Genomic DNA, 24,826 nt, shown 5'->3' with positions numbered 1-24,826 from the left:
TTGACAGGGCCGGCGCAGCGGGGCGTTGATTGGCGTCAGGCTAAGCCAGTCGAAAATCGAGAAGGAGCGCGGGGTTCCGCCCCCGTGGCGCGCCGGCCAATGGACGCGCGGGAGGCGGAGCCCCGCCCACCCCCCGGCACTGCGGTAATATGGCTCCGTAGCGGGCGGCCGGCTTGGCGTTGCTGCCGCCATTAACCCCTGCGCGCCCGGCGGCCTCGGGGGAGCGGAGCGGGGCCCCTGCGTGAGGATGACCTCGGCTGCCGGTCCCGCCGCCTTGCCGCCCGGCTCCGCCGCCCGCGCCCTGCATGTGGAGCTGCCTTCGCAGCAGGTACGGCGGGGCCTCGGCGCGGCGCTCGGAGGGGCTGAGGAGGAGGAGGGTGTCCTGAGGTGAATCAGGGGTGTCCCCTGACAGTGTGGGGTGTTCTGAGGTGAAGGGGATGTGCTGTTTTAGGCGTGGGATGTACACAGGGGCGTGCTCACTGAGGTGTGGGCTGTTCTGGGCTGCAGGGAGATGTTTCCTGAACTGAGAGCAGCTCCCTGAGGCGTGCAGGGGCTGCTCCCTCGGGTGGATGGGGCTGCTCCCTGCGGTAAAGGGGGGACAGGTGCTCCGTGAGCGGCCAGTGGGGCTTCCCCGAGGTCTGAGGGAACCTGAGACAGAGTCCCCAGGCTGATGGAAGGGGGGTCAAGGGACAGTTTAAACACCTTTCTCGCAGGCTGGTAGGAAGGCCAGAGGCAGCATGGGGGCAGGAGTTTGTGCCTCTCTCCAAGGGGAGTCAGGTGCTGTTTCCTCTCCCAGAAAACTACTTCTGTGCCTGCAAAAGATCAGACTAAAGGTGAGAATTGCAGCAGGAATAACACCGTGAAAATCCGTGTTAAACTTGGGCACCTCGTGGGGCTGGAGCAGCTGCGGTGTCCCCTCCTCCTTCTCTTGCAAGTGTGAGGATATAACATGAGGGGTATTCTGAAAAGTGCTGAAATGTTCTCTCCCCGTTGCGTCCTTCCTTCACCCAGCTCTGTTTTTCCTGTTTGCTGATCGTTGGCTTTTGGCTTACTGGGCATTTGTCCCATGTTTTCATTTTGGAGAGCAATGATTTTAAGTGAGGAAGACTAGGTTCTGCTGAGCATTGAGCAATCTCTATCAAACCGACTCTGTGCCCTTTCCCCTCTTGCATGTGGTCACTTTGATTGTACAGGAGCTGGAGCAGGACTGGTGAAAGCAGGAGTAATTAGCAAAATTTTGCTCTTTTTTTAGAAGTAGTGTAAGATGTGAATGTTGTTTTGGCTCATTGACTCTCAGTGCAGTGGATGTTATTATGAGTTAGCCACACAATCTGTTTTACTTGAGCTATGGTGGGAATATAAAGAGTACCTAAAGAAAAAATCAATAGATGTTAATGAAGTGGATCTATAACTGCTCTTTTGTTAAACATGTTATAGAAGACATGCACTTGGGGGCAAAGGAGGGAAATGGAGGTGGCTGTTGGCCACCACTTGTGAGCAAGTGCTTGCTCTGAAATGTGGGTCTGCTCTGTGTTAGTAAACATAAACATGAACGCTGCTCTGTACGAACAGGAAACAATGGATTGTCCATGAGATCAAGTATGGCTTTCTCCTTGCTGAATTTTTGGCTTTATTCTTTCTCAGGCTTGTGCAAGGACCAAGTGAATGCTGCAGGGAGAAGCCTGAGATATTAGTCATTGGATTTCATTTGTGAAAGTGAGACCAAAACACAGGGTTTTTCTTCTAGGAGCAGACACTTTTACAGGAGTTCCTAGGAGCAGAAATTGAGTCACCAATTATAGGCTGTTCCAGTTGAGTAAATACTTAGTGAGGATGCTGCTTGTATGTTAATTGCAGCAAGTGTAGGTCTGTGACAGACTGAGGTATCCTGCTGTGTGCTGTGCCAACACAAGGACCGTGTGCTGAGGGATCTGTGTGCTGTGTTTACTTGGAATCAAAGTGAGAGGCTCAGCTGAACACACTGATAGCAAATCACCCTCTTTCTTTGTATTCTCTGAGCTCAAAAGTTTGTTACTGAAGTGCAAGATACCTTGAAGGGGCTCTGGTGTGGTGTGGTGTGGGCTCAGCATGCTGGAGCTATTTTACTGCAGAATTATGAGAAAGATAAGTCATTCCTTCCATATTGTACCACCTCTGTAATGCCACAGTCTGGCTGACCCAAGCTGTGTGATGCTATGCAAGGTAATTGTTTGCTGTGTGCCAGCACAAAATCAGCTCAGTGATTTGCTTCAGTAGCTTTCTCTAGGACACCCAAAGCCACATTTGTTTGACTATAAGATGTGATAGTGACTGTAAGAATTGAGAGCAGGATGGTCTGAGTCATGGCTATAATTCTCTCCGAAGACAAATTCTCAACTGTGAATTCAAAGTGAGTGCTTTTAATGACTGAAGTGACTTTTTAAGGGCAGAAGTACTGCCAGTGTAATTTGGATTTAGTCTAGCTTTAATTGTTCCAGTAACATTCACATTGATTAGAAAACAATGTTCCTGCTACTGACACTCTTGCAGGAGTGAAAAGTTAAGTCTGAAACCTTTTGCTACTGTGATGATACTTGTGTCAAAGCGACTGACCTCTTCTGTAACTTGTTTGTGTGGTGGGATGACTGGGGCAAAGAATGCTTTTTGCTGTTGTATTCTGTATTTTAAGAAAGAGAAATAGAGGATATGGCTGTAAAGAAATGCATAAAATTCCCATTTGAATCCCTTGGTAATTGTGTCAGGATGTTGTTTTCTTTTGCTGCACAAGTTGGCACAACAGAACTGAAAATGTGAAATTACTACACTTCAGGAGCAGAGATTCTTTAGTAATCTCTCTTTGCAGTTGGTAGATGCAAGAAAACTGGGAGTGTCACAATAACTTAAGGATTTCTGAATGCTCACACTGTTCAATCCTGTCATTGGAAGCAGTTCAAAGCAGTGGAGGGGCTGGGGACCCAAACCTTTCGGACTCTTCTACATCCTCAGTGGAAGGGATTGGACAGAAAGATGCAGCCTGAGTGTACAGAGGCAGTCATGCCTCAGTCAAATGATCTGCTGAGTGCTGCTGTGCTAATTGCTGGCCAAAACAGAGCTCATGTGTGCTTGTCCAGGGACAGCAAAGCACACAGTCATGGACTGCAGAGCCAGGGCCTGGCAGGGTGAATGTGAGGGAGGGAGGGAGGGGGATCTGTCTGCTGAGTAGGGATGTGCTGGTGAGGAGGCAAGGGGTAAATTGTGGCACTGTGCACAGCCATGAGTAGTGTCAGACCAGGTCTCCCAGTATTTTCTGTATCTTTCAGTTCACAAGCATCTCTTGAGAGTGAAAGTTCCTGTGGAGAGGAGCAGCAATGAGGTTTTGGCTACAGGTGTCACAAGTGTGTTTTAGGGTAGAGCAAAACAGAGCAAGCAGTGAGTGAAACTTGTCAAGGACACTCTGTGGCCTCCATTAACATTAAGGCTGGGGTTCCAAAGCTCCACGTGGAGTTTATGCACTTGTACGAGTCCAAGAGCAGTGCTCATTGTACATGGCTCCTGTGCCTTCCACACCAGCACCTCTAGCCCCAGGGTCTGACCGTCCAAGCACCTCCTTATCCATCTACCAGTCCACTCACCAAATCCATCTCTCCAGTTTGGAGAGAGGGTGTTGTGGGGGAGTGAGTCAAAGGCTTTACAGAAGTCCAGATAAATGACATCTGTAACTCTTCCCTTGTCCCCTGATGTAGCCACCCCATCACAGAAGGCCATCAGGTTGCTCAGGCAGGACTTTGCTTTGGTGAAACCATGCTGGCTGTGGAATCACCTCCCTGTCTTCCATGTGCCTTAGCCCAGCTCCTCAGAGGATCTGTTCTGTGATCCTCCCAGGCACAGGGGTGAGGCTGACAGGGGGGTGGCTCCCAGTGTCTCCTTTCTGGCCTTTTTAAAGATGAGTACTGTGCTTCCCCTTTTCCAATCACCTGGCACTTCACCCAACTTCCACTATCATGGAGAGTGGCTTGGCAACTAAATCAGCCAGTTCCCTCAAGACTCTGTGATGTGTCTCATCAGGTCCCATAGACTTGTGCACATTTAGGTTCCTCAGGTGGTCATGAAGCCAATCTTAGAGTGTGAGGGGCTTTGTTCCCCCAGTCCCCATCCTGCTGTCCCTCCATTCAGGATGTGCAGGAAGAGAGGTTGTCATTGGAGATGGAGGCAAAAGAGTTGTGAGTACCTCACCCTTCTCATCAGCTGTTACCAGTTTTCCAGCGTTATTTACCAGGGAGAAACACCTTCTTTGGCTTTTTTTTTCTGGGTAGCATACATGGAGAAGCCCTTCTTTTGTGTCCCCTACCAGGATCAGTTCCAGATTCAACTTGGCTTTCTTTCTTTCAAGATGTGCATCACTCATACACAACATTTTGGGCAACATGGCAGAAAGGGGGGCTTCAAAATGTGCTGGCAGATGTGTTTGAAGGGTCTTGTGTAGGAAAAGTGAAGAAAGTTACTGTATGGGCCCAGGGCTGTGCATGAATGAGACTTTAAACTAAACAATGAGAAAATAGTGTCTTTTTAAACACTAGTTTTCTGTTACTCTTGTTACATATTCTCCTGAGTTATCTGGAAAAAAAAACTGATTCTTAAATATTTTACTTCCCCTTTCCTACAAAATATGGAAGGAGGGGAGCAATCAGAATGTGTGGCAAGTGTTGTATTGGAATATTGCTTTCACTTCTCTGACACACACTGTCTTTAAATGCTGAGTGGGAGGGAAGTGCTGCTCCAGTGAAAGGCCTCAGTGTGAGTGACCTGCTGATCTTACTCAGTTGTATCCATACCCAGCTGCATCAATGTTTAGTGTTTGTTAGAGGTAAATTAGGAGTAGTTGTTAAAGTTACTGGAAAATTGTAATTTCAGCCCAAAAGACTGGGGCTGGAATTTTGCTATCTGCTGTGTACCTTCTGCATTTTGTAAGGGATGCAGGGGTTTTTTGCAGACCAAATGATCTGTTGATAAGTTAAACTGTTATATCCAAAAGCTGTACTAAATCAGTTTTGATGCTTTATTTAGGATGTTTGTGGTGGGTTATGGAATGCTCTTAATTCTAGCTAAAGACTGAAGTCTCATTTATGAAGGGAAACTGACTTCTTTGCTCTTGATTTATCATCCAGCAACAAGATCAGCATTAATATGCTTCAGGTTATTAATCATCATGTGCTGTTTGCTTTTGCAACCCAGAGTGTCCTTTAATGCTTCTTTAAGGTCAAAACTGCCACTGTTTTGTTTTTGTTGTTGTTTCTGTAAGACCCTGTTTACTTTGGGGTGCTTCCTTCTGAGTATCATCTTGGTATTCCCCGGTTATTCCCACAGCTGGAATGTGGAATGTGGACCAGTGCTCCCTTCCCCAAGGTCATGTTAAGAGGCTTAAGGGCCTTGCCTCAACTGCTGCAGTGTTATTAATGGATGGGACTTGCACCCTGATGTTCTCTTCTATCTGGTGGGTTAGTTCCCATGCTGTGTCAAAGAAGCAGCTGCAGTTTCAGTCTTTCATCTTGAGACTAAACACTTGCTTAGACAAACTCAGAGAAAAGCATCAATAAGGAAAGCTGTTATTTCTAGCTACTTCTTCTAAAAGGTTTTGGTGAAAGATGGAAAGACTGTCTAGTTTCCTATTATTTGCGTCTTATGTAAACACCTAGCAAGAAGAGCTTTATCTGGCCACTGGGCAATATTTGCCCACTAAGATTTTCTTAGCCATAGTTTAGAGCAATTTTTTAGGGTGTGCTGACAGTTGCTACTCTTTGGAGCTGTGGTGTTTGCCAGCTCGCTGGATCTGTCACTCTTGATGTTACAGTGACCATAACCAAATACAGCTGTTGAAACAATACCCAGGAACAACTTTATTTGCCCAAGACTCTGCATAGGCACATGATTTGGCTTTTGAGTCCTTCCTGCTAACATTGTCTGTAAGTTAATTCTGTGCATTGAGTCTTGTTTTGCCACATCTGTTTGTGTCCCAAGACTGAACGGGTCTTCTGTACCTGCCCCTACAATATGTTTTAAATAAGAGGCTTTTACAGTCTTTGTGCAGAAATGAGCACAAAAAAAGATACAGAAGATTGTCACAGTGAGTCGTGTGAACATCATGAGCTCCCATCAGTTTTAGTCTTAGTTCTTTCATTCATTTTGGACTCTAGAGTGAGTGGTGTAGATTTTCTGCATGTGATTATGGGTACAAAGAGAAGATTTGTTGTGCCAGCTGAAGTTACCAGCTGTTTACATCATTGGGGGTGGAAGTTGAGTTCTGAGTTGCTCCTCAGTGTAAATGCAGTTATTTAGTGAGGAAGTAGTTCAGAGGTTTAGCTGGTAGGAAAGGGTGCAGGGAAGGAGAGATCAGAGAACACAGCTGTCTTTCAAGAGTAATAGGTATTCTTAAGTTTTTTCAGTTATAGTATAGTTATCTGTTTTAATTATGTTGCTTTAGTTAAAGGAGCAGATAATGCCAAAGGCTAAAATATTTTGTTAGACCTAACACTGACTTCAGATGCATTCTTTAACTCCATACTGACCTTGCAAAGGGCTGTTTTGCATTCAGATAGCTGGAAAATAATTATATTTCTGCATGGACCATGTCAAGTATTGAGATATTCCTTATTCTTCCTGTTTTACTTTCTCCTTGTGTGAATTAGGGCAGACTTGATGTCTTTTGAGCATCTCCCATTTGCTGCCTGTTCTGCTGAAGCTCTCAGTGCAGGACAGGAGCAGGAGTAGCCATGGCAGGGGGTATGGATGACTAGAAACCTATATTGACCATTGAGGTGTTCACATGAAAACTGCATAGCTGTTTTCCTTCTTAAGGGAAACTTTCAAAAGCCTTTCAGATGCCCAGAAGTGTAAAGGAAGGGAGGCACTTTGATTTAAGGATCTGTAAATGAAAATTCACAATTGTGCATCTTAGAAAACTTTGAGCCCGTGTTGATGAAATAGCTTTGATTTTTCTTGTGCTCATTTCTTGTGGGTAAATCGTTCTGCACAGGTTCAGTGTACCTGGTTCCTTGCATGAGATCTTTGGGAATGTGAGGGATGTGATGTATGTGAGTGTGTTGCACCTTCACAGGAAAAAAGGTGTAGTTGTGTTCCTACAGTGCATCTTCAAACCAATGTTGTCCTCAGTTCTGATTCCTAGTAGAAATTGTTTTCGTAAAGGCACTAGCAAGAAAGTAGCTTCATCTTAGAAAGGAAAAGCAGTTCCTGGATGGCTGGTGGTCACTTGATATGGGGAAATGGAGATAGGAAGGAGGCACAGACATGAGGAGAACTACAAGTGATTAATTATGGCTGTATATGAACTAATTATGGCTATGTAGCTTTGAGGGCCTTGCTGTCTTCAAGTGTGTGCTGGAAGACATTAAAACAGAATTCCTTAAAATTCCCTATGGTTTGTCCCACAAAAAGTGCATATCAAATGCTTCTGCTTTGCATCAGAAGTAGATCTGAAAGCTCATTTGATTCTCTTGACTCTGAACTGTGGAAAACTGTTAAATTGCAAACCTCATAAATCTTCCTAGCAAGTGTGTAAATTAGAGTACAAACTTTTTCATGCCCTTCCTGTGGTTTTAATTAGCCATACATCTAGGTAATGCCTAAACTTCCCATGTACATTTCTTGGATTAAAAGCTTTGTTTTGCAGCAGAGGTGACCCAACCTTCTGCAAGATATGCTCCACTAAAAAAAAAGGTATTAAATTGGAAAATGAGTCAGCTTGAAAACTTATGTAAAATTAATTATGAATTTTTGTCTACCATTTGACTTCAAGAGATTGGATCATGTGATTGCTTCTTAATATTCAAACTGGCATGGAGAGGTGAAAGCAAATAGTGAAAATCTGAGGGAGTTGATAGGTGCAACATGGAGGTGTAGAGCAGTGCTGTGATAATAAATAATGCTCACGTTGACTAAATATAGATCATATTTTGGTGACTTTTTTGTGTTTTAGGGCTGGAGGTTTTATGCTTTTTAAGAAAAAGACCCAGCTCAACCTGTCTGCTATGAGCTACAAGGCACACAGAGCCCTCTGTTTTAATGTGACTTAATTCTGACAAATATGCAGACTAAATCTGAATAGCTGACATTGCAAGCTCAGGTCCATTCAGTTCAAAACCAGTGGATTTGCTGGAGTAACATTTGTGTTGCTAACTAATCTTTGCCTCCTGCTTTAATGCTAAAATAGTTGGAAGGATTTTGTTAAAATTCTTCCAGAGCTTCTGTGGGCCATAGAGCAAGGAAGCAAGCTATGAAATTCATGTGAAAGCCAGGTAAAAACAGAGTGTGTACCAAGTCATACAGAGGTCAGAGCTGATCCTGATCAGAAAAGAATTCAGGGAATTTACTTCCTTGACAGAATTGTGAGGAAGGCAGCAGTCTGAAAACAGAGATGGTGCCCAGAGATGAAGACTGTCTAGGGTACTCCATTAAAGGCTGAGGAAGTAGACCTGGTGCTGAAATTTTAGCCAGTGTTGAAAGTTCTTTGTTCTGGAAATACAATAATTGTTTTTCAGCTCATCAGGCTTCTGAGAGAGCCCTGAGTGATGATTAATTTTGGTGAATTTGGGCTAAGTAATTTATGTAAACTTTTACTTTGCTTGTAGAAGATGATTTCCCAGCCTTCTTAATGCTGGTTTTACCATTGTATTTACATTTCAAGTTTCTGGTTACATGGGTTGTATGGAAAGTCATCAGGAATGGGATGGGTGGGGCAGCCTTTTTCAAATTTAGTCACAGATACATAAAACTTTCTCCCTGGACAATTGATTTTAAGCTTCATTCTGGAAAATGTATTTCTATTTATAAAATTCTTAAAAAATCTGCCTGATGGAGTTTCTGAAACTTGCTTATGGCCATGGGTGCAGTGAGCCCACTGTCACTTAGCAACATCTGGAAGTTGTCAGCCAAACCCTCCATTCACACAGGGGACTGTTGGATGGCATCTTGGATGGTTCTTGCTGGAAGAAACCAAACTGCCTGCCTTGCTTAAGTTCAGATACTCCCTTGACACCTTTGCAAATTTATTTAGCGTGTCAAAGGGTCTGCTGAGAGCAGAATTCATGAACAGTGTTGCTAAAAGAGCCAGTGCTACTGGGAGAAGACAGAGCTCCCCCTTTGCCAGCTGTGAGCCATTAGATCATCCCAGCTGTGACAGCAGGATGGGCTCCATGTGATTAGAATGGGCTTTGCTGTTGTCCATATTAGTGACCTGAGCTTCACAATTGATGCTTGGGGCCAGAGCTGGAGTCGGTGGGATGGCTGAGTACCAGAAACAGAAAATGGTGTTTGGCTGTGTTCTCATCCAGCCTGGATATACTGACTTTTTTTTTTTTTTTTTTTTTTTTTTATCTGAGGGTCGTCAGATTCTTTTAAGGGAATAATGAAGTGGTTAAGATGGAAGAGGAATCAGAACTCTCCATGCTTACTTTTGCTAACCATTACATGACCTTGAGCAAATAATTCTGAAATTCCATGAATACTTGAGGCTGTTGTAGGTAGTCCTGTTCTCCTGCCACGAGCAGTCCTGACCTTGTGTTAACAGCAGTGCACTTCTCTCTCATTTGACTTACTCCTTTTCTTACCTCCCTGCTGTGTCATCTCTACAGTGATTTTTATTAACGATACCAGATTATTAGACAAAAAGCAGTCACTAGCTTATCACTTCTGTTTCTCAGGCCTGGAGGAAAGCAAAGAGTGGCATCTGGATAAACTTAAGCTGCAGAGCAACTTAAGTGTTGAAGTCTGCCTCCTCTGTGGTGGTGGGCACATGTGTGTAGCTGTAGAGAGGTGAATTTAGCCAGATGTTACCCTTACTTACCCAGTTAGTTACCCTTACTAACTTTTGGTTTTGGCAGCTTTACCTTGGTTTAATTTTTTGATCCTCACCATAAGACTGCACAAAACACATTGTGCAGGATGGGAACATGCTGAGGGTGGCATTCTAGGCAGAGGTAGTGAAAGATTACAGTATCTTAGTGTTGAGGGGACTAAAGCATGAGGGGACCGGACAGTTTCAGTCCTTTAGACCTCAAAAGACGTGGCAGACTGTCTAGAATCACCTGATGGAAAAGCCATCTTCACAAGGCTGATGATGAAATGCTTGTTTGTGGAGCAGTGTGATTTGTTTGGAGTGCAGCTGGCAGTCACTGGGCAGGGATGGCTTTGCTGCCCTCCACAGCAGCTCTGTTAAGATGCTGTTGCAGTGTTCTGGGAAGGAGCTGTTCTGCCTCTGCAGGCGTGAGGGATGAAACCTGATGGTAGGTTCTGCTCTTCAGATCTCTCCTACAGCTTTCCTGATCAGACTTTCTGTGTATCTTTGGGATTGCTGTCTGCTTATCACCTGTGCTATCTTTACATGCAGCAGTGTTTTTAAAATACACCCAGGATTTCTCCTAATGGAAAATAAGTGTATCTCTTCTCCTGGTTTGTAGTCATTTGTCTTCAACATAGAAGGAAGTACTAATTTCTTTCATGTGAATCAACATGTAGTTGTTATATAGCTGTTGCTTTTAATCAAATGCAACTTAGAATGGCAATTAAAGCAAAGGATAACCAGGCCTGTAATGCAATTTCACTGCTCCATTGGTTTTCTTGGGAATTGCAAAGGTCTAGGACAATTTTAACCAAAATAACTTGTGTCACAACCCCCTGAGAATGACCTGTTAGACCTGCTGTACCACTGTGCTAAGAACTGATCCAAATCTGCCCCTCTTAAGGCTGCATGTGCTGAATTGTGAGCTCTTGGAAAGGTTAAACAACCTTTTCCATGGTATGTATTCTGCAAAAATAGCTTTTTTTTGTGCTGTAGGATATCTCACTAAGATACTTGCTTTAGATGCCCCTCTGAGGTCTTCAGTCCTGTATTGCTGGTAACCTGTACACTCACTGAGGAGATAGCAGTGAAAATTAGCTATACTCATTGCATGTTTTGCTCTTTTTTAAAAATGAAAACAGATCCTGCATTATCATCTTGCACTCACACTGGCCTTTTTGAAGTTAAATGACTCATGAGGCTGTCAAGGCCCTTAGATTGTTTTATAGCCCTTGTATTTTGAATTTTAAGGTGAGCTTTTTAGAATGACTGTTGTGGTGCAGAGCATCTTATCCTGGGGGAACCTCCCTCATGATGAAGATTTCTTGACACTTTTACAGAAAGAGCAAAATAGCTGAAACTTGTCACTAAAAAGAAGGGACCCTTTTTAGCACTTCACCTAGAAGGAGGAGGAAATGAAAGAATTGTGTGTTATCTGCAGCTGGTGCATTCACCATACTGGTTTATTCTCTAAAAAGAGTTGCTTTTGCAGTTTGCAGTGCTCTGGTACCTCATTGTGAGCTGCCTCCCCTTGGCTCATGGCAGTGCCAGGCTCTGCTGCTCCACGTACACTTCAGGCTGATGGTTTCATTCCCTGCCTTCAGCCTCTTGCTGCTGCTTGTGCCCTCCTTGGTCTGCTCAGCTGCTGCTCCAGCCATAGTGGGCAAGTGAGCTGGTGGCACTAACCCAGGAAAAGGGAGATGTGGTTGGTTTCCATCCACACTGGTTCCCAGACAGGGTTCTGTGAGCAGCTGCACGAGTGCTCGTTATGGTATGAGGAACAAGAAAGGGTGGTGCAGTGCTGGGGGTTGGCACTGTTGGGCTGATGCTGGTGCTAGCTGAGCTGCAACACAGTGGGGTTTTTGTTTTGTGTGTTCCAGTGTCTCCAGCACAAAATGATATCAGATGCGTAGAAGCTAACACTAGATATTTAAAACTTCCCTCAAAATTAATATTTGCTTTGTCACAAAACAAAGCCCTTGATGAGGAGTTCTAGAATCTATTTCAGTTGTCTTTGGGTGTGTCTTTGCAGCTGATAGTCTCCTGGTTTAAGCTAATTATCTTTGATCAGGAGAGGTTAATTAACTCAATGTTGCCAGTGTAGAGTTCTGAGGAAATTTGAATAATTCAGTGTAATATCAGTGAACATAGTGGGCGAATGGGAAGATTTATTATCAGGATTCAAGTCTCTCTGTCATCATGACTTCACTAAATGGATTGGAGGAGAGTTCTGGCTAAGCTGCAGATTCAAATATTCATTACCCGTTGCACATTGAGTTCTTAACTATGTTGTGGTCTTATAGCCCCAGATTTATCTTTTTCCAACAGGTTTAGGAGAAGTGTGACTTTAACCCCCAGACGCTGAAGGGTGCAAGGAAGTCACAAATCATGGAGATAAGGACTCACATCTTGTTCAGACGTGCAGGTGTAGGTTAGGACACTTGTGAACTTTTTTTTTTCCCCCAAACCTCATTGACCTCATTGTGTACTGTAAGTGGTAAGAAACTTGTTTAACTTTGCTTGAGAGCTAATCAATGAAGCATATTACTTAAAGCAGGCACACAAATCAGTTTGCAATCCTAAAGAGACCTGGAGAAAATTGCTGTCTTAGTTAGAGTACAGTGTGGGCTGTTCTTTGTAAGGGATGAAAGGAAAAAAAGATAACAAAAATGAAGGGAATGAGCGTGGTAGTTGATTGATTTCACTGCTACTGATTTCTCCTGATGTTAATTAAAAGAGAGATGGCACATTCAAATCTTGAATCATTTTTATAGGTAGCAAAATTCATGTGCAAAGCTGTTTCTTAAGAAGTGTTTCAGTTGTGTATAAAAACAGCCAGGGAAGCTACCCAGCTTTGAGGTTAGATGTGGAAAAAATATTAAAGGTCTATATGGCTTCTTTTAAGTGAGGCATAATATTTCTGTTGACATTTTTGATACCACTTTCTAAGAAAATAAGACCATGTAGTCTCACAGAACGTTTTTTCTTTATTAGGTTGTTTTGTTTTTAATTTTTTAAGTTTTTGTATATTTGTAGTAGAGGTACCTGGGCATCCCATCTCAGGCTGTGTTTATAGTCTAAGTCATAAATAGACTTTAAAGAAAATGACTCAATTGGTGATTTTTAGGCTGTCAAACAAAAATTGAATATTCCTCATACCTTTCCATAAAGGAAAACTGATATATCACTGGAGTGGTGTTAAGTGACATCAAGTGTCATGCTATGATTCTAAAACTGATTATGGCCTTTCAACTCTTGTTAAAAGCCTTTAAGACAAGCAACAAACAGGAAAATTGTCTTCAAATTTTGGTTTCAAAAGCTTTTAAAGTGCTTTTGGTCAATCAGCTTTTAAGGTGGATTCAGCCTTGCAAATAAAGACACTTTTGGGAAAAAATGGTGTAAGATGAGCTCTGAGGTAAAAGTATGCACTAAGAAGTTGTTTGAGGCTTGTTGGTATGTTGTGGTGATCCACAGAGTATGTGGAGCCATTTGTCAATGTCCCCATGGTAGTGGGTGAGACGCTGGTGAGTTGAGAGATTGATTGGGAAAATATTCCACTGAAGGATTTGGTGAGAACTTGATGTATTTGAGTTGGCAGTTCACTGAGTGCTGCATTCCTGGGAGGCTGATTGAAGCATGGGTCTTTGAAGTTACAATAGAAACAACAGCTAAGCAATGATTTAAGTGTGACAGTCCTGCAAAATGGCTTTGTTAACTAGTTAAGTTTTATAAGAAGTTAATAATGTAAAATATTTGTCAAAGATTAAGGGTGTGATGTGCCTTGAAGCTAAAACCTTAGTCACAGCTATTAAAGCTGTTGGGCACAGAGAGGAGATTGATTTGATCTGATGATTTTCATTCAAGGTGCAGTAATGTAGTAAACCAAGATAATGTTGGAGTTGGATAAAATCACTTAAACTAAATATTTTAGTGACATATCCTCCTGTATTCATTCCAAGGGAAAAGGACTCTCTCATCACAGCAGATGGTAACTGACAGTGAAAATCTCAAATTTCACTGTGCCCTTAATTTTCCCTGAAAATCTTGATATGTCTTCCTGATGTATTTTACTTTTATTTAAGGTTGTGAGAGCAGTTTCCAGGATTACCATGAAATCAGGAAGCTTTGTTCAGCCAGTTCCTTATGGCTCTGGATTAGCTGGTGGTTGGTTTGAGCTATTTGGCCATTAATGCTTGTTGAAAATAGCTTTGGCTGGGAAGTGTTTCCAGTGAGATGATGCAAAACATCTGGTGATGCTGCTGCTTGTTTGAAGCTGATAGCATCACATTGCTTGGAACTGCTCAAAGAGTCAGGGTGATAGAGTTATGTGGGATAAAAATGACATAGAACATGAATAAAAACAGCTTCTCTTGAATATCAGAGTTGCTGAATCCAAGCTTGTAGGTGCTTATTGCTTGTCCTGTGGCTTTGCAGAATCCTGGCTGTTTACACTTGCTGTCTGACAGAGAAAACTGAGTGTTTGGTGGGATTTTGTTTTTACAACACTGCTTTGGGAATCATTAAAATGCTCTGAAAAAAGAGAAAGGGTAATTTTCAATCTAAGAAAAGTTTTGAATTTTTTTCCTTATTTTTAGCGCCGTCTTCGTCATCTTCGGAATATTGCTGCACGTAACATTATTAATAAGAATGGTCACCGCCTCTTGGATACCTACTTCACTCTTCACTTGTGTGGTAACACCAAGATCTACAAAGGTAAACCAGCCTTGCTATCAACCTTTTTGCTAGTTAATCTTTGAATTCTTATGATATGAATTCTCTTTCTTCCTTTTATTTTTTTTGGCTTGACAACTTTCTGCCATTAGTTGCATCACCTTTGCGAACACTGGAAAAGAGCTCTTTAGTTTCCTCAATTTCATGAAAGCTTTCAGTGTTAGCAGACAAGGAGGCAAAACAGATGACAGGTTTTTGTAGTCTTTTAAATCACCCTATTTTTGTCATTGTTCTTCCCTGAGTGTTGATGTAAGAAATTGGGGACTTCCAAGGGCACATTTTTGGTTGCCTTTTGTGGGGAAGAGTGTCCCACTATGTGCATACCAGCTGTTTTACAGAGCATACATCAGCACATACTGTTATCAAAATTTTCAAAAAATAGAGTTGTCAGCCAATGCCATGAAGCATCCAGGCACCTGTTCTAGTTTAGATAATTGTGTTTGAACATTAGATCTCCTCTCTTTCTTGCTTTTGTTTCCCACTATGGTATATAGTTCATTGTGGAGAGATGTTATTAAAAATACATTTTCATGCTCCTTTTGGTATGCTTGGAGATGAATTTTGATTTTTCTCTTAATTTTTATTTTCATCTGGCACAGTGACACATCTGGCATCTTGCCTTGCTTTTTTTACCAAGGTTGGTGTTTTAGAAGGATAAGAATACAAAACTTGAGTTTGCTGCCTGGACTTTTTTGTGGTAGTTGGTTAAACTGGTCACTGATGACTTTTCCTGCAGTGTTTGGTATTAGGGACTCTTCTGCATTTTATCAAAGCTTTATCTCTGATCTCCAGTGGGCAGGGATATTATACAAAATCTGTATTCCTGCCTCTAGAGCTAAAGTTTTTTAAGCTCTTGCTTTGACTGGGAAAGCCAAGGTTCATGTGCCAGCAGTTGATTATTCCCATTTAAACACAGGGTTGTTGGCACCTTTGTCAGGTAACTTGGCTGTTTCCTCTCTGAGCACCTGGAGCAGATCACCCTTGCTCTGCAGGAAAGTGCTGTAGATTATTTATCCCAGCTGCTGTGTTCCAGGAAGAGCAAACCAGTGTGGCAAACCAGTCATTTTTGCAAATGTCATCCAAAATCTGTTAACTACCGTGCCATGTTCTTTCCTCAGAAATCAAAGCCTTCTAAAACCTGGGGGTTATCATGGGTATAAAGATGAAATACTAAGCTTACATAATGACTTGTAATAGGTGTGAAGGAGTAATTTTAGTCAAAACCATGACTGAATTTCAAAGTCTATCTTATGAATTGGTTACTAATAAACTGTACCCACTAACAGTTGTATTTCTTGATTGTTACTTATTTTGGTTTTTTTTCTGTTTCAAATACTAAGATTTATATCAGTGTTTAATCTAAAGTTTGTTTTTTTTTTTTTACTTATTTTTCTTCAGAATTTTATAAGAGTGAGGTGATCAAGAATTCTCTGGTAAGTTACTTTAATGTGGAAAAACTTTGTTTTAAAAATTGTGTATTTAGTACAGTATGTTGATTTCTCTGCTGAATACCATAACTGTTTAATGTGTCTTTCCACTGTTTGGTTCTGTTAGGAGCAGTGTGTTCTCCTCCTTTTCAGATTCTTTTTATGAAGGTTAGAAAAGGGAGCTGCTGAGTAGTAGAAATGCTGATTTCCTACACAACATCTTTGTGTTGTGTAGGAAAACAGCAAGGAACATGTACCTGCCAGATATATACATGTATTCTTTGAAGAGCTAATAGCTGTTAGAAACTGAAGTTTAAAAACATGTTAGATTTTCTAAATTTTTCAGTTTAGATGAATGAAGGGGCCAGAACTAAACAGTTTATTACTGTTTAGTTACTGAGGAAGGATAATAATAGAATAGGAGTAGGATGTTCAAATGTTGGCTAAGGGAGTTTGAAAACCTGCTGAAGACTTTAATTCCTGCATTAACAAGGTAGATCTGCTCCATTTATAGCACCCTGGGTAAATGCTTTGAAACCCTCCTGAATGAAGGAAGAGCTGTCTGCTTACTCAAGGCTGCTAACTTATCCAGTTTTTCTTGTTAGGATTTTTAGTTCTGTCTATTCTAAATCAGGAAAAGGAAAAATGAAAAGGGAGACTAACCACAGGATATAAGAGATGGAATAACAAAAATCTAAATAAACGATGTCTTGAGGGCATCCTGTATATAACGTATGGGTATTTGAATGACATGGTATTCTTGGGCCTGAATAGCTATGAAATAGCTATGAAATATTCCTTCTTGTTAGGAGGACTTGATTAATGCATTTCTTCTGTAATCTTTACTGGGTAACTCTGCCTCTCCCTTCTTTTCAGAGGCATCCTATTTCAAATTGACTCATTCCAGTTCAGGGATGCTAGAAAAGCTAAGCAGCTTTTCCAGGCTGCTTAAGCACTAGAAGGGAAGGTGAATTCTTTCTTGGGGTCGTGGATTCTTACCTTTTGTTTTGCAGGAGCTACTGTTTCTGTGTTCAGCAGAGGAGGGAGAGAAATAAATATAAATAAAAGCACCTTCCCATATCTGCTTTTGGACACCCTGTTGTCTCTTGGCACTAGTAATGTGGGGTTGACTTGGTTTTGTTACAGCTTGGGTCAGTTCTTTAAATGTTGTTAGAGATGAGTGGAAATTCTTGGAACACATCATCTTTGTAAGTCTGAGTTCTGGTGGAATTTGCAGTTTAGCTTAATGTGTGCTGGTTCTGAAAAGCTCCAGGTGCAAGTGATCTCGTGGAGTAAAGATGAGCTTTTAGTGACAGCATTTCAGGATTGAGCATCAGTCAGGAGGAGAAGAATGTGAACAAATACGTCAGCAAGTTCTGCAAATTTAATTATTGGGGAATATATCGGCATTTAACTTTGGGAATACATGCTATAGTCTGGTTTTCAGAAGCTGAATTATAACTGTGAAAGAAATGCTACTTCCATTTTGAAAGTTCCTGATTTGGTTCAACTGCATTAGTAATTTCTGAAGTAAATTCTTTGAAGTCTTGTAATGGAAGGAAGCAAAACCCATTCACAGTTTCTGAAGTACTTTACAGCATGTACCTTTTAACTGAGGAATTCTCTCTAGCAAACCATGTAAGGAAGCAGCAGAGCTTGAAATGGGTGTTGTTCCTAATTCTTAAGATTTTAAAAAATCTTTGAGGTAGGCTTTACTGCTTTCTGAATTGTCAATTTATGGACTAGTTTCATCTTGTTTTAACTGTATTTATCCTTCTTTGAATGCTTAGAATCCAACATGGAGGAGTCTGGACTTTGGAATAATGCCTGATCATCTTGATACCTCTGTCTCTTGTTTTGTTGTGAGGATCTGGGGTGGCAAGAAGGAACACTTTCAGCTTTTGATTGAATGGAAGGTCAATTTAGATGGATTAAAGTACTTGGGCCAGCAGGTAATGTGAAAATATTTTTTCCCAACTTTTTTCTTCAGGAAACAAAACATCTGGATGAATTAATATATAGAATGCTGAGAAAGGAAATGAATGTGTTTAAAGATTGCACTTTAAAGTTTGATTACAGATATTCATGTTAGCTTACATCAGAGCTTTAAATCATAAAATCAAATAGTGGTTGGGGTTGGAAGAGACCTTAAATATCATCCAGTTCCACTCCCAACTGTGGGTGGGGACACCTTCCACTAGACCAGGTTGCTCCAAGCCCCACCCATCATGGCCCCTTCCAGGCATGGGGCAGTCACATCTCCTGTGGGCAGCCTGTGCCAGGATCTCACCACCCTCACAGCCAGGAATTTCTTCCAATATCACATCTAACCCTGCCCTCTGGCAGGGACAAGCCATTCCTCCTTGTCCAAGGTCTCTCTCCAGCTCTCTTGGAGCTCCTTGAGCCACTGGCAGGGGCTATAAGGTCTCCCTGGAGCCTTCTTTTCTCCACATCAACCTCTTGAGTCTTATCTCTGTTTAGTTTCCAGCTATCTTAATTTATTTTTGTCACCTGGAAATGCAGTATAGGAAAGGTGCTCTGTCTGGTGTTTCTGAGTTCAAAGTAGAATGGCTGAGTATGGTGACTATTGCTAAAGCTGTGAAGCAAACAGATTTTCCATGTTAAATTCAGTTTTCTGTGAGTTTTTGTGTTCTATTAGAATTACGAGTGATGAAAAACTGCCTTAGACTCTTGGAGCAATTTGTGCTCATTTGGTGTGAAAATTTGCAGTAAGCTGCGTGTAAACTGATTTGTTTTCTTCCTTCCCTACAGATCCATGCAAGAAACCCAAATGAGATTATTTTTGGTCTCAATGATGGTTATTATGGAGCTTCATTTGAACAGAAGGTAAGGGTGTACTTGTTCTGAGTTGTTGGTACTAGTGACAAACTGAAATTCAACCTGTGAGATTGATTTTTCACATTTGGATGCTCATAACATTAAAATGCTTTGTTTTGAGAGGGAATAGTTTTTTGACATGACAGATACAAACTAATATCTTGCCTTGGTTACATGGATATCTGTGATGTTTTGAAAAGACTTGAATTGTAGCATTTAGGGTCCAAAAACCCTCTGGTTACTGAAAATAAGTTTTGACTATATTCTTTAAGGCAGACATGTCTTTCAGACATAGGACATATTGAAAGTGATGTGGTTGTTAAGACTCATTTTCATGGCATGTATAAAGCCACAAAGTTTTGGTTTTCAGTCTGCAGCCTAGAGCTTGTAGGTCTTTAATGGGAAGCTATTTATTTGCTCATGCTGCACCTGTTTTACCCCATGGGTTTTTTCCTCAAGAATCCACTGTAGTATTTGTGCCTCTCCATCCAATATTGTCTCTATTATTACCTCATTGATGTGAAGAATTTTAAACTTACCTGTTGTAAATAGTGTCTCTGACAGTTTTTTTTTTTTTTTAATCCTCAATTGTTGGTGGCAGTACTGTGGTCCAGATAGGTTGTGTGGTTGGTGAGGAAATGACTCCTTGGCACACAGCTGCAGTTTCTGCATTCAGTTTTCCTGAAGCAGGATGCAGTTGTTTTTCAAGATTTCAGTACTGACAGCCTGGGCCTGAATTCAAAGATGGGAACATTGTCTTCTTTTTCTGATTGTTGTCAGGACTTGTTCCCTAGTTCATAAGGTTTAAAGGTACTTTTTGGTTTTGGTTATAGAATCATATCATAGAATTGTTTGGGTTGCAAGGGATCTTCAAGACCATCTCATTCCAGCCCCCTGCCATGGGCAGGGACACCTCCCACTAGATCAGGTTGCTGCAAGCCCCATCCAACATGGCCTTGAACATTTCCAGGGATAGGGCATGGTGATGATGGTAACTTGTACATTTTCAGTTTTCCACCATCCTAGTTCTTTCAGACAGACATTAAGATGTTTTTAGTTTGGCATTTTTTAAATGGAGAGGTGTCTGTATTTCAGCATTTAGCATCCAGCGTCTTGGGTGTGAAAATGAGGAGCTGAGAGAGCTGCTGGGATGGTGCCTCTGCAGCAGTAGGATGGTGCTACACAGTGTGTAGATCTCAGAATTATTTAGATGGAATCATATTTTTGGTGGAAAGGAATGTCTGCTGTGTGGCCTATGGTTAACACAATTGTGTCAGGAGATGTTGATGTTTATCTCTGAATTTCAACATCATCTGTATGGAGACAGACTTGTGTTGGGGCAGGAAAGACTCTTTAGGCAGGGATTGTGGTACTCAGAATCCCCCTCTATCTGTTGGAAAGCTGCCTGATCACAGGTATGAGATAGGGCTGCTTTTTACTCTAAAGTGCCTTTTTCCCCTGCAATCCATAATCTTTCTGACAGTGCTGACAGTGGCTTGACTTGCTTAAAATTTACTTTATCATGTAAAGCAACATTTCTAAGTTTGCAGCTTTTCTAGGAATTTGTATGACACTGCCTGATATGGAAAAGCTCAATATCTGGCATTTGCAGCATGAGGAATTGCTGGTTTTCTCTTACTGTTTTGATACCTTTTGAGCAGGATGGATACTCTGGTCTCTTGAAAGAACAAGCTTATCTCATTCTTACTTTGTAACTTCCAGAAACTTGTTCATTCAAAACTGAGATTACTTTGATCTTTTAATGTGTTACAGCACAGATAAAGGATGGAGCTTTATCTCATGTTCATGCAATCCTCTTTCACATGACTGAGGGGGCTCTCAGGTCTGAAGGTGAAGAATGGCAGTGCTGTCAGTTGCATTTTTCCATGTTTCTGTGCATAAAATTCAGACAGTTATGGTTTATAAAGTTCAAGAAAACACACTATGTGCTAGAACGTAGATAAACTGATATTTTTATTCCTTTATAGGTAAGCGGCGATACTGCCACCTTAAATTGTTTCTACCTACCATAGATAAAACATGTGTAAAGATAGATTTAAAATACATTAAATGCCAAATCATTTATTCTGCTAAAAATGTATGCTCTTACTCAAGATGGGTTTTTAAAATTTTTTTTTAAAGTAATATTCCTTCTTTTCCTCAAGGATCACTCAGGTACCCTGAAGAACAGTCTTCTCCAGGTGGATCAGAACTGTGTTCGTAACTCTTACGATGTCTTCTCTTTGCTTAGGTGAGGTTTTTGATAATATTTTGTGTAGCTATTGTAACTTCTGTAGTGTCTGTGTGGGAGGAATCTTTCCAAATATTAAACCCCAACATTCTGGTATGGAGTGTGCAAAGGAGATATCCAGGTTGGGCCAGTATACTCATGTGGTGAGGAGCTGGGCTGTGGTGTGTTCAGTGGTGGTTGCTGGGCTTCTGTTGTGTAGATGCTTGAGTCTCTGAACTGGGACTGACTGTGGAGCTGGACATGCCTTGTGAATGTAAAAATCATGGAGCTTCTTTGTTGGAAAGTTTCTGTGGAAAGCCTCTACTCTGTTCTCAACAGCAATAAACTTTTTTTAAATACATGAGAACACAGTCAGACCCAGCTACTCCAACACAGATGTGGACTAAGGAAGGTACAGTGTATTTTTTGCTTTTGGGTGGCTAACTAAATATCTGTGGTGATAAAAAACATAAAGTGCTAGTATTAAGTTAAACAAGGTGTCCTTTTTCAGATCTGCTTTAATTATAGTAGTTCAAAAATATTAGTTATGAAAAAGTATAATTGTGGTCTACCACTATCAATGAGTTGGTTTTGAGGAATCTCTATTTAAATGGTATTTTACATGACAGGTTAATAACTTTGGTTCTGCAGTAAAGGCAGTAGATGTGCTATGAAGGAAACCCTCAAATAGAAAATGTTTAATATGCTTTCAAAAGTCTATGTAAACATTTGACTTTTTAAATCAGTTGTGCAAGTTAAATCCATTTGACAGTGTTGACAGTAGGTGTCAGTGTTGCCTGTCTGAAGAGAGAGGAAAAGTCAGCTTAGGTTGCCTATTCAGATGTCCTTATTTAAGCTCTCTTAAAATTTCACTGTTCTTTCTTGATTCTGTAAAGCATATTTAAACTGAAGGCTGCTTTCTAAATGTTTGTTTTCTGTGCTTTTAGTGGGAATCAACCAGGGGGCATATTAGGAAGTTCTGATTTACATTCTGGCACAGTCCACTAGAAGGGAACTTGTACTAGCTGACATTAACTCTTTGTTAGACAGAGAAAGGAAAACATGTGCTGTGTACCCTGATTACTTCATTCAGGAGTGTTTTTCATGTTTTGTGTACATCTCTATATATGAAGACAAATGCAGAAAAAAGACTCACTATGGTCATGAATTTGACCCCTGTCTAGCTCTGTGTAATTGATCTGTAATCCTTCTTCTGACCATGCCTGACTGTTTTTCCTCAGTCTGACAAGAAATTAACATGTCAGCTGTGATAAAGTTCACCTTGTTGAATGACCAGTGCTGTTTTGAGCCCTGACTACTGGAGCCTCTCTGTTTTGGGGATGTGAGAGTCCAGGCTCAAGTATCTCACAGTGCCTAGGCATGCTGTTGAGTTTAATTTCTATTAAGTTTTGTCTCTGAGCTGAGTCATTCTCCTTTTCTATTTTGTCCCAAAAGGAACAGTGTTTTCCAAGCCTCAGAACCAGGCCTGCTGCTTATTGTGTTGTAGTAGATTGTGCATACCATGTCAAGGGCTTTGCCTTGCATTGTTTAGTTCCAGCAGAAGTTAGAAGCTGTAATTTGTGACTCTGCCTAGGTGTCATCTTTGATTTCTCTGTAGTTAGGAAAGTTAATCAGGAACTAAGCAGAGTCATCTGTGTAGTTTAGAATCCTTTCTATTCCCTCTCACATTAACTCTGTTTGCATTTTCTATACTGCTGCTTAGCTTTGATATCAAGCTGAAAAGCCTGGTGATGATGTTTGTTTGAAACAATCTCTAGTCACTTTTTGTTAGGTGTCCTTTTTCTCCTACCAAGCAGTTTGGTTTGCCACCTCCTCCAGCAGTCCATGCTTAAATAGCCAGCCCATGAACTCTTCCCAAAGATAGCTTGTATGAGTGTGTTCCTCTTTGAACAAAAGAGAGAGATGGGCATAATTTGAGTTATGGTTCATTAGATAGGATGTGTCTAATGTCTTGGGAGGTGTTTTGGTTTGAAAAGACGGGTGTCTGCTAAGGAAGGCAGGAGCCTCACTTGAAACAGAAAATGCAAACCACCTCCCTCCAAATTATTAGAATTTTGAAATTAAGGGGATCTTAAGCAAAGATATGGGAGTAGAATAACAGTTATTCATTAGGAAAAAAATTAAAAATTAAAAAAAAAATGCAGTAATACAAAACAACACTGACAGAGTCAGAATACAACCTGACATGCTGTGGGTCAGAGTGTTGGTAGCAGTCTGATTAAATGGTGGCTGCAGTGCTCCTGGAGTGTCAGGTGTGGTTCTCTTGGTGCAGGGATCCTGTAGAAGGGTATAGTTTTCCTCTGAAGGTCCAGTGGTGGTGTAGATGGGCCTTGTCTTCCTCTGGGAAATCAGTGGAAAAAGGTTGCTTGTGGTATTCCAAGTCTCAGATTATATCCAGTTAGGAATGCTTGGCTCCTCCTCCTGGGCAGAGGATCTCACAATGGGTGCTGTAATTTTATCAGTCATGCAGAGACACTCAATGGCCCATTACCAGAAGATATTTCCCAGAGGGAGGATTGGTAGTGGAAGAGGTAAAGAAAAACTGCCCCACCTGGTTTTAACAGGTGGCCCAGTTAACAGCAGAAACTGCACCACCTCTAACAGATGGCAATAGAATACACACCCCCAGCCACATCTTGCATTTGCAACCTAAGACAGGAGGAAATGAGCTGCTCTCTTCCTTCTTCTGTCCATTGGCTGTAAAGAGAGTACTGAGGTGTCCACACCATAAAGATTTGCATCTGGTCACATAAATCCCATGTTTTGAAGAGTTTCTCATGATAAGATATTTGTTTGTAATAAAAATTCACAGGCTGCACATGTGGTTTCCTAATGTTTTCACACTAAATGTGGATATTAAGAACAGCTTCTACTGGCTTTATTTAAACTTTTACAAAAGGAAGCAAATCTTGGTGACAGTGGCATCTGAGTCCCAATTGTGGTGATACTGTGCTGCCAGATGTGGCAAAGCCACTGATAGCCAAAATGGAGGGAACTGGTTCTAGCTCATCCCCTAACTCTTGGCTGCACTGTGAGAACTTCTGTGATTGATCTGTGTTTCAGAACTGCTTTTGGGGAAGATGTGATGTAGTTTTTTTCCTCAGAAGTGAATAGTTCAAATTTATGAAGCTTGTGAATTGACCTTAATGAAAAGTGTATGCTTGGCTCAAATTGATTAATAAAATTAATTGGGAATGACAGAGTGTGTGAACAATAGAAATTTTTTTGTGCATTGGATTTAAGTAGTGCTTGTGTTCAGATGCTGAGTTACATGGATTTATAAGTCAGTTAAACTAAGAAGAAAAAGTGAAATGTTCAGCCAACTCCTCTTTACACAAAGAACATTTCAGCACCTCTGCAGCTCATGACCCTTCTTGTTCTGGGCCCAGGGACAATATCCTCAGGCAAACATGGTGCTGCTTGGAAGTTGTTTGCCATAAGAAAGTGACAAATGTTCTTCCAGCCATTTGCTTTAAAAGGACTAACTAACAAGAATTCACCACATCAACTGGAAAGCTCGAATTCTGAGGTTTTTGTTTCTTGTCATATTTCCTGAAAAAAGATAATTTAAAGACTTTCTAAACATTATGTTGCTGATAGTAATAGGTTATACAGTAACAACTTTCACACAGCACTCAGGATGGGCCAAATTCATCTGAGGTCATGTTCTGGACATGTCTCAATAATCAAGTTCTGAGCATGTTTGCAGCACTAATGGGAATAGGTTTAAATTTAGGATTCTCTTGGTTT

The 24,826-nt window shown here is 41.3% G+C and overlaps 1 protein-coding gene across 1 annotated transcript in view; it reads left to right on the top strand.

The window, feature by feature from the left end:
• The first annotated feature begins 201 nt into the window (after positions 1–201).
• The window catches only part of UVRAG (UV radiation resistance associated), an 87,934-nt gene continuing 63,309 nt past the window's right edge, over positions 202–24,826 (top strand). Inside the window, exons 1-6 of the mRNA XM_063150001.1 lie at positions 202–328; positions 14,425–14,542; positions 15,959–15,993; positions 17,778–17,939; positions 18,760–18,834; positions 20,991–21,076. Of these exons, the coding sequence (XP_063006071.1) occupies positions 248–328; positions 14,425–14,542; positions 15,959–15,993; positions 17,778–17,939; positions 18,760–18,834; positions 20,991–21,076 (557 nt within the window). The 5' untranslated portion in view covers positions 202–247. The remainder of the gene's footprint in view (positions 329–14,424; positions 14,543–15,958; positions 15,994–17,777; positions 17,940–18,759; positions 18,835–20,990; positions 21,077–24,826) is intronic.

The sequence above is a fragment of the Melospiza melodia genome, chromosome 2 (assembly GCF_035770615.1).
Source record: "Melospiza melodia melodia isolate bMelMel2 chromosome 2, bMelMel2.pri, whole genome shotgun sequence".
NCBI classification, from domain to species: Eukaryota; Metazoa; Chordata; class Aves; order Passeriformes; family Passerellidae; genus Melospiza; species Melospiza melodia.
The sequence above is the reverse complement of the archived record's forward strand: the minus strand, read 5'-3'. Positions and strand labels throughout refer to the sequence as shown.